Source organism: Pterocles gutturalis, unplaced genomic scaffold (genome assembly GCF_000699245.1).
Source record: "Pterocles gutturalis isolate BGI_N339 unplaced genomic scaffold, ASM69924v1 scaffold11269, whole genome shotgun sequence".
Classification (NCBI taxonomy): Eukaryota; Metazoa; Chordata; class Aves; order Pterocliformes; family Pteroclidae; genus Pterocles; species Pterocles gutturalis.
The window spans coordinates 2,176-16,283 of record NW_010133333.1 but is presented as its reverse complement, the minus strand read 5'-3'; the positions used below and the strand labels follow the sequence as shown (position 1 = coordinate 16,283).

General features: G+C 40.7%; 1 protein-coding gene across 1 annotated transcript in view; it reads left to right on the top strand.

Annotated features, from left to right (window-relative positions):
• MTOR (mechanistic target of rapamycin (serine/threonine kinase)) overlaps nt 1-14,108 on the top strand; it is a 58,672-nt gene that overhangs the window by 42,736 nt on the left and 1,828 nt on the right. Inside the window, exons 36-55 of the mRNA XM_010081195.1 lie at nt 1,418-1,533; nt 2,786-2,903; nt 3,414-3,620; nt 4,290-4,378; nt 4,643-4,739; nt 5,370-5,468; nt 6,036-6,158; nt 6,758-6,940; nt 7,559-7,693; nt 7,978-8,152; nt 8,385-8,520; nt 9,034-9,181; nt 9,795-9,917; nt 10,246-10,328; nt 11,210-11,282; nt 11,792-11,866; nt 12,371-12,506; nt 12,903-12,968; nt 13,200-13,280; nt 13,590-13,670. Of these exons, the coding sequence (XP_010079497.1) occupies nt 1,418-1,533; nt 2,786-2,903; nt 3,414-3,620; nt 4,290-4,378; nt 4,643-4,739; nt 5,370-5,468; nt 6,036-6,158; nt 6,758-6,940; nt 7,559-7,693; nt 7,978-8,152; nt 8,385-8,520; nt 9,034-9,181; nt 9,795-9,917; nt 10,246-10,328; nt 11,210-11,282; nt 11,792-11,866; nt 12,371-12,506; nt 12,903-12,968; nt 13,200-13,280; nt 13,590-13,670 (2,344 nt within the window). The remainder of the gene's footprint in view (nt 1-1,417; nt 1,534-2,785; nt 2,904-3,413; nt 3,621-4,289; nt 4,379-4,642; nt 4,740-5,369; nt 5,469-6,035; nt 6,159-6,757; nt 6,941-7,558; nt 7,694-7,977; nt 8,153-8,384; nt 8,521-9,033; nt 9,182-9,794; nt 9,918-10,245; nt 10,329-11,209; nt 11,283-11,791; nt 11,867-12,370; nt 12,507-12,902; nt 12,969-13,199; nt 13,281-13,589; nt 13,671-14,108) is intronic.

Genomic DNA, 14,108 nt, shown 5'->3' with positions numbered 1-14,108 from the left:
CATACTTTCTTCAGTAAATGACCCAAGCAGTATGGGGGTCTTCTCTGCCTGCCTCTTTGAGTAAAAATGGACTTTTCTGTGTTTGACCTGTGATAAAGAAATAGACAAGATGCAGTAAACTGGTGCAGTTGTAGAAGAAGGATGAAGGAATGCACAAAGATTAAGGGGGTGGGGGAAGAGAATGTATCTAAAATAAACTGACACAAGAATATGTAGAACCCATGAAGACAGGAGAAAAAGAACAGAAAAGCAGCGAAGATGAGAAGGAGGAACAGATGTGGTTAGAATCACCTCCTCTTGCTCATTGAATGATTTTCTATTTAAATACAGTACATAAGCTCTGTGCTTAGGGGCTTCTTTTTTTTCTTCTTTCTAACACATTAAAACTGGGTGGTGTTTACAGTGCTGAGGGAGAAATACGTTACCCCAGGTAGCACAAATCCTATGCGTGCACGCAAGTCTCAGCCCTTTCTCTGAGCACCCTTCTGCTGGAAGGACTGACTCAATGATTCAGTCCTTTGTGGCACTTTTTCCTGACGAGTGACTTGTGCATGCTGACATTCCAATGGGATAGATGAGGCATTTGAGCTCAGGTGATTCCTCTCTCGCTCTAAAGAGCAGCTCATTCCTGTAGATGGAACAGAAGTGATTTGGACTCTTAACAGCATATTTTGCAGTTTCTGACCTGAAATGACCTTGCAGATTGCAAGAGCTTTAATTGTTTCCAGTGAAGCGTGCATTCTTTTTTTCTTAAATCCTTAATTTTGTTCTTTCTTAGCCCATAATTCTTTCCAAGCAATTTCAAGAAGAGTCTTCCCTCAAAATTTGCTAGTGCAAGTTGCTTTGGCACTCCTGCCTTATGTAATCTGCTGGCAAAGGAGCAATGTACATTTGTACTTCTTAAACAACCTTAGGAGAAATCTAGACTTTAATTTGTTGAAACAACTCAAAGTTTACATTGCATGGTGTGTACTGTAAGCGTATTCAAAGCTGAGGGGTTAGGAGGGAAGATCAGGAAGCTTTAAGTTTTCCTTCAGGCATTATTTTCTCAAATAGGTTTTTTTTCAGGCCATAGCATATTGTAGTCAGACTTCTCTGGGCCTGTGATCCTGTCTGTTATGATAGTGACCTGGTCAGATACAGTTTGTAAGCTATGAACATTTGTTTGACTGTTGGAATTGCTGAACTTTGTGCATGCTCAATCGCAAATGAGACATCTCTGTATCTCTTCTTTTTTTTTTGGTGCTACGTATATAAACTGATTTTTAAGAGGGATGGAAATGGATAAAAGGCTTTGAAAGAGAACAAAACTGTATTTTTTGTTTTCAGTGAAAATTTATTTCCACGTTGTCTTCCTATCTTGTGCAGTCGTTCTTTAACCTCTGTGGTTCTTACTGCAACCATCATACAATTGCAGATTGACGCGTTCCAGCACATGCAGCACTTTGTGCAGACGATGCAGCAGCAGGCGCAGCATGCTATTGCGACCGAGGACCAGCAGCACAAGCAGGAACTCCACAAGCTCATGGCAAGGTCACTACCTAGTCCTTGGACACCCTGTAGCTATATAGTGAAACTGATGTGTCTCCTGGGGTTGCAGGGTCTGTGCAGATGACACATTTCAGACCAGGTCCATGCTTTGATTAAACAGAACAGGGGATTTCTCATTTAGCTAGGAGTAACCTGCTTGGTATTACATTCTTACCTGTCATATAATTTTCAGTAAATGTTATTGTGCCACCTAAGTGCAAATAACTTTGAATTTGTCACTGGCAGCTGGTTATGTTTTTCCACTGGCAGAAGGCAGAGCTCTTGGCACAGCTATTTTTCTGGTTTTCAGGAGATCCAGTCAGTAGGAAAGAAACACTTCCCACATGCCTGGCACCACTTGTGCTTGGCAGCTTATGCCCTTAATACAACAGCAGTGCTTTGGGCAATGGGTGCCCTGCATGTGATGGTTTCTTAAAACATTGTTGCATTAAAAACATATAATCTCTATTTTTCTCTGTGGATCTGGAGGTGCCAGATCTGTTGTTTCCACTTTAAAGAAGAAAGCGCTTAGGGCTTACTGCTGAAGGTTTGCCTTTTTTAAAGGGAGGCATGCACTTAATTTGCTTTTATGAGAATGGGAAATTAGTAATGAGTTGCGCACAATATTTTTGTTGCACAATGCTTTCTGGAAAACTCAAAATATAGAAAAGCCAGCTGTGTAACTGTGGTACTTGATACTTTGCTCGCTCAGCAGGCTTTAAGTTTTACACAAAGCTTCACAGCCCCACCCTGCTGCAGTAAAAGTACCTTGTTTTTCCTTTCCTCTGGGAGAGGGTGACTTAATGGGGTTCTGGCTCAGGGGAAGAGCAGTTGCTCTGTGTTTCCACTGTCTGTCACAGAGCTCTCTCCAGAAGGCTAGGTCGTATGGTGGTAAGTATAGCTAGCCAGCTCATATGCTGTCTGCGTTTTGTCAGTTCTGATTAATTCTTTTGATGCTACTGTTAGCTACTACTTACTTTTATTTTATAACAGATATAAATGAGGAACAAAGTTTGACCCTCACCTTTCCCCTTAGAAGTCAAAGCATTAACTAGTTAGCTCCCTGCTTACAAGCAGGCTGTATGTGTTGTGAACCTTACATGTTAACGTGAATGCTCCCAGTCTGCAGAAGAGGCTTACTGAGTGGGTTTACCACACGAGATGTCTTTCAGACTTCATAAGAAGTCTGCCTCTTAATCCAGCAGGCTGTGTTTTCATTCTGGGTTCTCAGTTAACAATCCCTTTGCTTAACCAGGTGTTTCCTGAAACTGGGTGAGTGGCAGCTGAACCTGCAAGGCATCAATGAGAGCACCATCCCCAAAGTCTTGCAATACTACAGTGCTGCAACAGAACATGATCGCAACTGGTACAAGGTCAGTAAGTAAAAGGTTCCAGGCACCATTGCAGGGAGATCAGTAAATTTGATCACATCAGGTCAAAAGATCTCCAAAGAGCCTTTGGTTTCAGGGTTATGAAATTTCAGTTAATGTTTGGTGCCAGATCTTCTCTGGGGCAGCCATCTCCTGCATGTCTTCCTGTTAACACCTCCCCTAGTCCTAATATATTGATCTTCATTATAAGCTTTGAAAAATTAAGGTGTATGTGAGTGGAATGTGATTTCGTTTTTGCTACAGAGCTCCTTTGCCTTAATATTCAACAGGGAGCTCCTGGCCAAGAATTCATCATGCTGTTATTTAAGATAATAAGGCAATAAAAACTACAAGTGATTAGAGAAAGCAAAGCATTGTGTTGTCTGCGGGGTATTACTTATTACTGTTGTCCTTGGACTCAGAAAGGTTGGATTATTATCTCTAATAATTAGAAAGTACAGGTTGCAGAAGGGTTTAATCTTCCTTCTGACTTTTGTTCTCTCTTGTTGGCAGGCCTGGCATGCCTGGGCAGTGATGAACTTTGAAGCAGTGCTTCACTACAAGCATCAAAACCAGGCCAGAGATGAGAAGAAGAAACTGCGTCATGCCAGTGGAGCCAGCATCACCAGCGCTAACGCTGAGGGCAGCAATAGTGAGAGCGATGCAGAGAGCGCAGAGAACAGTCCCATCCCATCTCCAGTGCAGAAAAAAGTCACTGAGGTACTCTTCTTCCCTGTTTATGTTGAGACATCAGTACTTATAGCTTAGAGGCAGGAAAAACTTATGGCAGGAAACAAGCTACTGTGCGTACCTGGCTTGTGGAAGCTGTGTGTGTGCGCGTGCATGTGTGCGTGTATATATATTTATGTGTGTGTGTATATATATGTATATGCTCGTGGCTTACAGGAAAAGTGAGGAAGCTCAGCTTAACTCAGTCTTAAGAGAAGAGGACTAAATTAATGCAAATGATCGTAAGTTAGCTGTGAACTAAAGCAAAGGCATAGATGGCTGTCACAGGTGGTACAATGGGCATTAACGAGTTCTGCTGCTTAAGCCCTTCATGAAAGACTGAGGAATCTCTTTTCCTTACCAGTTATACTAGGGTTGTAGTTTTTAGGCTGCTTTGCTGTCCATAGTTTTGCCAACAAACTGAAGTATGAAAACTGTTCACGGTATTTTCCCTGCTAGGCTGAAAGACCTGTGTGTGGTCAAGTAAAACATAAATTCTAGAAGCAACATGTCTTGTGAGGAGTATGAGCCGAAGTCAGTTATAACATGGAATAGATATGTGTTTCTGTATATTTCTCCCTCTTTCCTCTTGCTAAGTTTGGGATTCATGTGGACTGATGCACTTCTGTAGAACTAATGCAGCAATTTTCATTCCAAAAGGATTTATCCAAGACCCTCTTGATGTACACGGTCCCTGTCTTCCGATCCATATCTCTGTCTCGAGGAAACAACCTACAAGACACTCTAAGGTACATAACAAAGCACATAGTAAATGAAATCCAGCTGATAAGGTCGCACAGTTTAAGATGAGATAAAACCTGTTTCTGCTCTTTTTGTTATGGTTAAACTAAGTGAATGCTTCAGTCCAAGCCAATATGTGTTAGGTGGATTAGCCCTTATCCTAGTATCTCTGGGTTCTGGGAAGAAGAGTCACTTGTAAATAGATATGAAGGTATTTGACTGGAATGGGGTTTTTTTGTTTCATTCCTGATGAATGTATTTGTCTTTTTCAGAGTCCTGACTCTGTGGTTTGACTATGGTCACTGGCCCGATGTGAATGAGGCTTTGGTAGAAGGAGTCAAGGCAATCCAAATAGACACTTGGCTGCAGGTAAGGAACACAAAGGGCTAAGACAAATCTCGGTTCTGGGGGGAGCTCAGGCATTCATTACATGATATCTATGATAATCCTTTGCTAAACAATCCTCTGTAGGTGAGTGGTGAGAGCAGTGTGCAGAACAATTTGTAATGGACTTAACAAGCGTCTTAAATAGAGACATGAGGAACATTCTTGCATGCGTTTCTGTATTTATATGCAGATATGATAAAGAATGAAAATTTGAAAAATTGAAGATGGCACACATTCAGTGGTGATCAAGTGTAAAACACCACTCTGCTGCTCTGTAATTCAGACAGTCTATTCTAGGATTGCTTTGTAGAATGACTCTTGTAAATAAAAAAAGCCTTTATTTTTTTATTTGAGCGTTACACTTCAAGCTACATCTTACTCTTTCCATAAGAGGATCCTGTAACAGTTTTGCATGGAACACTTGTGATCTCACTGAGCTGTTCTGCATTTTTGATACTGTTTAGAAGTTTGTGTTATCCTCTGAGCATCTCAGAGGTGGACAGAGAGCTGTCTCCCATAGAGACTGTGACGTCTCTAGCAGAGGGCAGAACAGCTTGTGAACTAAATGCATGACATGGCAGGGATGTTTATTTTACTTATCCTTACTACTAGGTTATCCCTCAGCTCATTGCAAGAATTGACACCCCTCGACCGTTAGTAGGGCGTCTCATTCATCAGCTCCTCACAGATATTGGACGGTACCATCCCCAGGTAAGCTTTGGCTTAGAGGAGGAATTTCCATGGATTGATAGCCAATTAAGGCATTTCACCTGGGCTGGATGCCTGCACTGAAAGTCCCAGTAAGTGAGGATAGTGAGGATGAGGGTTATTTCTACTGCTGCTTCTTTCACATTGGCACTATTCACATAAAAATGGAAAGAGGAGGAGGATGAGCTGTGCAGGAGGGGAAGTTCTGTCTGATAGAATACTGGGTGGTGCAAATCGTAAGTATTTGACTGCTAAGAGGCTACCTCACAGACGTTTTGTCTGAATTTCTTTCTACAGTGTGGAAAATCACAAAATGCTAAAACCAGTTTTCTCTTTTTCTAGTTTGATACAAGCTCTCAAAGTCATTCTGCTACTCAGTGAATTAAAGTCTTGTAAGCTTTTCGGATTGGAAGACTTTGAATAGCAAATGCCTATCACCTCTTTCCAGAAGCAAGCTTGCTTTCTCTTGCCTAGCCCTAAGGCTGCCATTTATTAATGCTTTTGCTAATCTTCCAATTTATGTAGCTCTTCTGTGTGGTTCTAAAATATTATTGGTTGATGTCCTTGTAGGCTTTGATCTATCCTTTGACTGTGGCCTCTAAATCTACAACCACTGCTCGTCACAATGCTGCAAATAAAATCTTGAAAAACATGTGTGAGCACAGTAACACTCTGGTGCAGCAGGCAATGATGGTGAGTACTTAGCGTACCATCAAGTGTATTGTGTGCCAGGAATGGATGTACCACAGTTATAATAATACAAAATGACTATTCATTGTTAGTTTTGTTCAAGTACAATTAATTTGGGTTTTTTGCAATTGGCAAAAGTTACGGTATTAGTATAATTTCAAGAGAATGCTTTAATTTAAAAAGGACCATAATGTTCAAACACTGAGTTCTTGTGTCTCCTTATGAATAAAATCAGAGAAGGAATAAACCAAGAATCATTGTTCATTGTGAAAAGTAGAAACAAAACTTAACAAGCATAGCATGGAAAGAGTAGTTTAATTCATTTGCTACAGATGTTATGAATAAATGAAAAATAACACTTTCAGGCCAACCTACACAAATATACAGAAAATTTCAAAGGAAACACAGTGAGAAAAGGCCTGAGCAGTTTTTTGCAGAAAAGAAGTGTACCAGCATTGTGGGAGTTCTTGTGGCTCCCTCTAGCTGCCAACACCAAATAATTCATAATCGTGAGAGAAGAAAGTAGTTTTGCATTTGTAAGTCAGTATACAGTCAGAGCATCTTTCTTTAGGTGTTTAATCTTTTTTCTTATCCTAAAACAGGTGAGTGAAGAGCTAATCCGTGTAGCCATCCTGTGGCATGAGATGTGGCACGAAGGGTTGGAAGAAGCGTCTCGTCTATACTTTGGAGAAAGGAATGTGAAGGGAATGTTTGAGGTGCTGGAACCACTTCATGCAATGATGGAGCGTGGGCCTCAGACTTTAAAAGAGACATCCTTCAATCAGGTACCAGCAAATGGCCAAGAACATAAAAACAGGCAGGACAGCCACCTGCCGCAGATGTGTAACAAGGACCTTTACAATCTAACGCAAAGAGTAAATCTCTTGGGACTCGTTATGTTAGTTCCAGACTTCACTATTGACATTTATCTTCAGATCTGTATCACTTTTGGTGACTACAGTACTACAGGAGCCAGGGTAGCACAGATTGCCCTGAAGTCTGATATTGGGTGGGTCTCTTCTGTGGTCTGGAAAGCATACAGCTGTTCTGCGGTTAATTCTTCCAGCTCCAGTCTGCTTTGCTTCATGGTAACAACTAGCACAGATAGAGGCGACCTCTCTCAAGCCAGCAAAAGGAATTAATTTGAACTTGAGAGCCTGCCTTCTGTTGCCTGCTATCATGAAGCCTATTTGTGAGCAACGGTCTAATAAACTCAGTGCATGTCTTGGGTCCAGGAATTTCTGGATCTTTAATTCTGATGTGCTTATAAAAATGTGAGATCAAGTATTTGTAATGCAATTTGAAAATAGACTGTGATGCTTTTTGTGGGTATTAAGTGGTGTCCACCTGTTCCACTGTAGTCTGTAGAAATGTTTATCTTCTGTTTTTCACTTCCTCTGTAGGCCTATGGCAGAGATCTAATGGAAGCTCAGGAATGGTGCAGGAAGTACATGAAATCAGGAAATGTCAAAGACCTAACTCAGGCTTGGGATCTCTATTACCATGTGTTCCGGCGTATCTCAAAGCAGCTGCCTCAGGTAGCGGGAGAGGTGCAGTCCTGTTGTAGGTTTACAGTGCAAGCTGTCAGTACAAATCTCTGTTTCATGTTTTCTGATTATTCAAAACATTGAAATTCAGTATTTTGGAAATACCTGCGTATGATTTGCTGCAAGTTTGCTGCTTATGCAGCACTTCCTGCAAGCATCTGAAGTATTGACAACTGACTGCACTGTTCTAGGTCCCTCGACAGCATGAACTCTTCAGATGTTTCACTGAGATTTTACTGACATTCTGGGTGGTTGTTTCTTTTGTTTTTTGGTAGCTCACTTCTTTGGAACTACAATACGTGTCACCAAAACTCTTAATGTGCCGGGACCTGGAATTGGCAGTGCCGGGAACATACGATCCCAACCAGCCCATCATACGCATTCAGTCCATTGCACCCTCGCTGCAGGTCATCACCTCCAAGCAGCGGCCCAGGAAGTTAACGTTAATGGGTAAGAGAGAGCAGTTTTCTCCTAGCTATTCTACTGTTTAAACAGTTGTTGCTTTTAGGTCAAACTGCATTTTTACCAGGTAGAACCTCTCCAACATTTCCTTTCAAGTGAGGTATTTCTTAGTCGTCTGGTCAGACTGACTGCCACACTTTCCAGTTCTTGGGTGCATGTGTATTTACTCTTGTCTGTTTGTTCAGCAAGAGTAAACTTCTGTGTATTGATTCTTTCACAGGAAGCAATGGGCATGAGTTTGTATTCCTTCTGAAAGGTCATGAAGACCTTCGCCAAGATGAAAGAGTGATGCAGCTTTTTGGGTTGGTCAACACTCTCCTGGCAAATGACCCAACTTCTCTTCGTAAAAACCTCAGGTAAGTGTTGTGGATAATCGTTGGCTGTGCTTATGCACAAGTGACTCCCTCCACAGGTGCCGTTTCCGAGTCACCCTTGGCACAGCCAGCTGGTTTTGAGAACAGTTTGGGTATTTTTTTTTTTGCAATTATTTTTTTGTTATAGTGACTAAATAGCTCATTAAATATCTGGATGAATAGTCACTGACTGCAATTCTCTACAGTCTTTCAAACATGAACATATCAAATGTCACGTGCAAATAATAGATCATCATCGGTGACATAGCGTGTACCCTCTGAAAGCAGTCTCTCAGTGAAAACCATGTAAGCTTTGAGAATGTCTATAGATTATCTGGCACCAATCTATCCAAATGGATGTTTCGGGTCCATTTGCAAAGAAGAAAAGTAGGGCAACTTCTGAAGAGACAATTTAGATCAGAATTGGATTCAGTAGTAGTTGTTTTAAGTATCTTGAAATGTAATGATTCACAACATACAACAATTTGAGCTCTGATTCTCCATTTTTCCCTGTAGCATCCAGAGATACGCTGTTATTCCACTGTCTACAAATTCAGGCTTGATTGGTTGGGTCCCCCACTGCGACACACTGCATGCACTCATCCGAGACTACAGAGAGAAGAAAAAGATCCTGCTTAACATTGAACATCGCATCATGCTGAGGGTAAAGGGCAAAGCTGGCAGAGTTTTTGGTACATTCTTTTAGGACTCCAGTGTCTTAATGAAGAATAATGGTGTGCAGCTTGTTCTTCCTTTGCCTATTTTCTGATTATTATTGGTACCAGTAATAAATGCAAAAGTATCAGGTAAGAGTTAAAAAATGCTACCAAGAGGTAAAATTGGCCATATGTTTATTTGTTTCTCATTTCCTGTTTTAGCAGCGGCCACAAGTTGTTACCATCTGGTGACTAAAATGTGTTTGGAATTTCGTGTGACTATGATGTGCCTTATACGAGGTGCCATGCTGCTGGCATTTACATTGTGTATAAGCAACAAAGCCAGAATTAGACAGACTGGAGAAAATGAACGTTACTAGAACAGTTGGAAATGCCTGCCAAAAAGGGAAGCATGTGCCAACCCAGAAGACTTATTTGGATAATGTTTTTTTAAGCATATTTACCTTCACAGTACTTTAAATATAGCTATGGACTACTTTCATATGAGTGCTAAATCATTTTCTATCCCATTTAAAATGAGTTCTCAATATAAACTTGATATGAAATTATTTGTGAATACTGTGTTTTGTTGAGTTGCTGACTGTCACTTCTCAATTATAGATGGCTCCAGATTATGACCACCTGACTCTGATGCAGAAAGTAGAAGTATTTGAACATGCTGTCAATAACACAGCTGGTGATGACCTTGCGAAACTGCTGTGGTTGAAAAGTCCGAGCTCGGAGGTGAGTTCAGCACATGGCATGGCTTGTGTTTGACAATCAGCATAATGTAAAATTACCTTCTCTGCAGAACGAGTGAGACTGAAGCTCCATATACTGTGCATGGGGAGAGAAAAGCAGCAGCCTCAGAATATATTGTCTTAATGGCTTAGACATCTAGTTCAAGGCCACAGGATGTTTGAGCCCCTTTGGCTTATGGAGTGTGTCTCAAACCGAAGCATATCACAGTTTTGCTCTGTGCAAAATGCAAGTAGCTAGTGTATAAATTAAAACATAAGCTGAAACGTGCAACATGCCTGCCTGGCTTTTTCTATTTTGTCTCCACTTGCAGGTGTGGTTTGACAGAAGAACAAACTACACTCGTTCACTAGCTGTCATGTCAATGGTTGGGTACATTTTGGGCCTTGGAGACAGGTAAGTGAAATTGTAAAGGTTTCCTTTAAATAAAAGCACAGACTGTGTAGGCCTATCAATTAATTCCTTGGATCTGTTCTTATGATAACATACTTCATTTTGGTTATCACTGAGTTGTAATGATACCATCTATCAGGACCTAATTGGGCTGCCATTCTTTTCAGCACTGCAGACATGAGATGTAGGGCTTGTGTATATTGCGTAGAAGTAACGAGTTTCTTCTATTTTGAGAGGAATACACACAGAGTTACATCAAGGACCACAAGTTCTAATTTTGTCCTTTCACTCTCAGAATGGGAAATCTTTCTCCATCCATTCTGTGAAACAGAAACGTTGTTGACTTTTGCCACCAGTCTGTGTGCTTTTGTGTGCTTCATGCATATGAGATAGCAATTTTTTTGTAAAGTCCTAGAACTGCAGAAAGTATTTAATGGCAGCACTGTGGTTTTTCTAGACTGGATTGATTCTCTTTTCTTTTGGTGGTAATCCAATTTGCGTTACTTCACCTGTAGCATAATTCATTACATTTTCTATACTAAAAATATGAAAAAGCATAAAGCAAGTAGAAAAATTTGTCCTAACTGAAAAATAAATGTTCATATCCAAGAACTGTATCGATGGTTCTGGTCCAGTAGGTTGTTTATCTTCCAAGGTGAGAAGATCTCTAACTCCTGAGAGGTAATTACAAAAATAATGTGATAGATGCACTGTCAGGAAGCTATTCTGTTCCTCCTGAGATTGAAGATCTCAGACAAGCAAGCTGTCACTGCCTGTTCTTGTTCATGAAGATAAATATCGTTTCAGACTGGAGCTGCTGTGATTTACTTTGAGTTTTTATAATGGTCTGTCACTCTGTTTTTTCTCCTACTCCTTCATCAAAGACACCCCTCCAATCTGATGTTAGACAGACTGAGTGGAAAGATCCTGCATATCGACTTCGGGGACTGTTTTGAGGTAAATCTTTCTCTTTTTGGACATTAAATTTTCTGTAATATTTCACATTTCCTGGTGGAACAGCAATAAGTCAATAAGCCAGGACAAACTGACCTTGGAATGTGATCCTGGGCAAGCCCTTTGGCTCTGTTTTGGGCTTCACTTTACCTACAGGCAAGATGAAAATAATAGACACTTTATCTCAGAGGCACATCTTGGGGATTAGCTGACCACTGCAACAGATGAAGAAGTGCTAACGTCACTTTTCCACTAAATTTCTTGGAGCAATATAAGCTGCTGATAGACAGTCTGTGTTACCTGACACTAGCAGCTGGGCACACTCTTGAGTTTTCCCTCTGTTGTCAAGTTTCTCCTGAGAGTCAGTGGAAACTGAGGAACATAAAGCTGGGACTTTATTTCCTGTTTGGAATACAACCTTCAAGATTGTAGCAAAAAACTCCCAATACTTATTAACTCCTAAATAATAAATTAGCTATTAATTTACTAATTCTCCATCATGATGTGTTTAGGTTGCAATGACAAGAGAGAAGTTCCCTGAGAAGATTCCATTTAGGTTAACAAGGATGCTGACAAATGCTATGGAGGTAAGCATCCCCCCTTTAATGTGAAGGGGATTGTTCCTGGGGAAAACGGCACCCTGTTCTCAGTTTCTCCTGTGTTTTCTGTTGTGGCTAAATCTCTCCACTCCTCCGTAAAAACCAGAGCTGTTGATATTTCAGCTGCATTTTCTCTAAGTTAAAATATCTCCTGTGATCTTTACAATACATTACAGTGGAAAGAACCTTTTCAATTGATGCAGAAAACGCCTGAAATTCCTCCAATTTCTTACACCTTCCTTAGGTTCCTCATTTCAAATAGCTGTTTGCATCAACCAGATACGGCCAATAGCATGGTACTTCACAAAGGTCATCTTAATGGCAGAAGAGGGCGTCTCAGTTTGTAACGAACATCTGTCTTGTTCTCTTAATGAACAAAGCACTGTGAATTCCCGTTCAAAGCACAAGCTGCTTCCTGCTCCCTGAATGCTGGAGCTGGAGTTGGACAGTGAACAAAGCAGCATGGTTGATTCGCTGCTCTCTCTTCTGCAGGTGACAGGCCTCGATGGCAATTACAGAATCACCTGTCACACGGTGATGGAAGTCCTGCGCGAACATAAGGACAGCGTCATGGCTGTGCTTGAAGCCTTTGTGTATGATCCATTGTTGAATTGGAGGCTGATGGACAGTAAGTGATTCTGATAAATCAGTGACAGCAAGAGAGTAATCAGTCTGATTTCATACAAGAAATCCAGAAGCCTGAAATTCAACGCCTTGTTTGAAGACAATCTGGTGAAATTGTTGGTTTATTTCTGTGCACACACAGTTTTGGGAATTGTAATGTGAAATTACCGCAGTGGTTAAAAGCCTTTTGCCCTTAAACACAGACACCAAACTTAGGTACAAGGAAAATTGTTTGGGTTTTTGTGTTAGTTGTCATCAGGAGACTGAAAGCTATTTTCAGGTGACATAAAATCTGGAGAAAGAGAAAGGCAGTCAAATCTGTATTGTTTGTGGACAAACTGTGTTGCTATAAAATACTGAAACTCCAGTTGATACTTTTCAACTCCTTATTTTCTTGCAGCAAATACAAAGGGCAATAAGCGCTCACGAACGAGAACAGACTCCTACTCAGCTAGTCAGTCAGTAGGTACGTAGAAAAGATGGTGTATGTCATAAATGCTTTGAGTGTGTTTTTTTCAGTAGGGTACAAGCGTTCCTGTGGTACACTAAGAAATGTGTGGTACACTTGGTCACAGTCAAATGTGCTTTTCAAATGAGCTGGTTAACAGTTTTGTTAATGTTTCCAGAAGAATATTATTTTCTCTGCTTTTCAGCTGTACTTTTATGCTTATATGCTGTCATGGTTCTTTTTCAATAGAAATGTTGGACAGCGTGGAGTTGGGTGAGACAGCCCATAAGAAAACTGGGACCACAGTGCCTGAATCCATCCATTCCTTCAGTAAGTTTCATTGTTATTTCTGTACTGATGCAGAAATTTGTTCTTGGATCAGGACATTTCATCATGATCCAGCTACAATTACATGAGATGGGCTGGATACAGTTCCTTGTCAGTATAAATGAGGAATATAATTATCTGGGTTCTCAACTCCAAAAAAAAAAAAAGGTGACAGAAGATGTACTGGTATCTGGGTTGGTTTGCTCTCAAGATGGTATTTTTGGTGTTTGGGAAGGGCAGATGTAACAGCAGTACAAATGTGTTTATTGTTCAGATGAAGTCCTAATTCTCTTTCCTACTTGTGTCTTGTAGTAGGAGATGGTCTAGTGAAGCCGGAAGCTTTGAATAAGAAGGCAATTCAGATCATCAACAGGGTTCGAGATAAGCTCACTGGTGAGCACGTTTTTATATAAGATAAACAGAAAATCTGATGAAATGGATCAGCACTGCTTTTAGTGTGTGTATGTTGTGTTAATCCTTGAATTTAACATATTCTGCTTAAGCGGATGAAGCCATTTTCCTGTTTTTTGTTTACACCTAAGGACTGGTGCCTGCATTTAGATACAGAGGAGCCTGATTTGAAAGTACAGGGCTGATTGTAACTAAGCAGCCTCCATACTTTGCATGTCCTAGATGGTTAGTGGAAGGTGAATTTCTACTGTTCTGGCTTTATAGTTTGCAGCATATTCAGTTGTGAAATTTTATGCTTTTAAAGTTTGTAAGAAACTACCCCCCACCTGCCATATAATGTACTTGAAGGGATTAGAACCAGGATTCCAGCTACTGGAAGGTTGTGTACTGTCGGTTTATCCATTATTTGGAGAAGGTAAA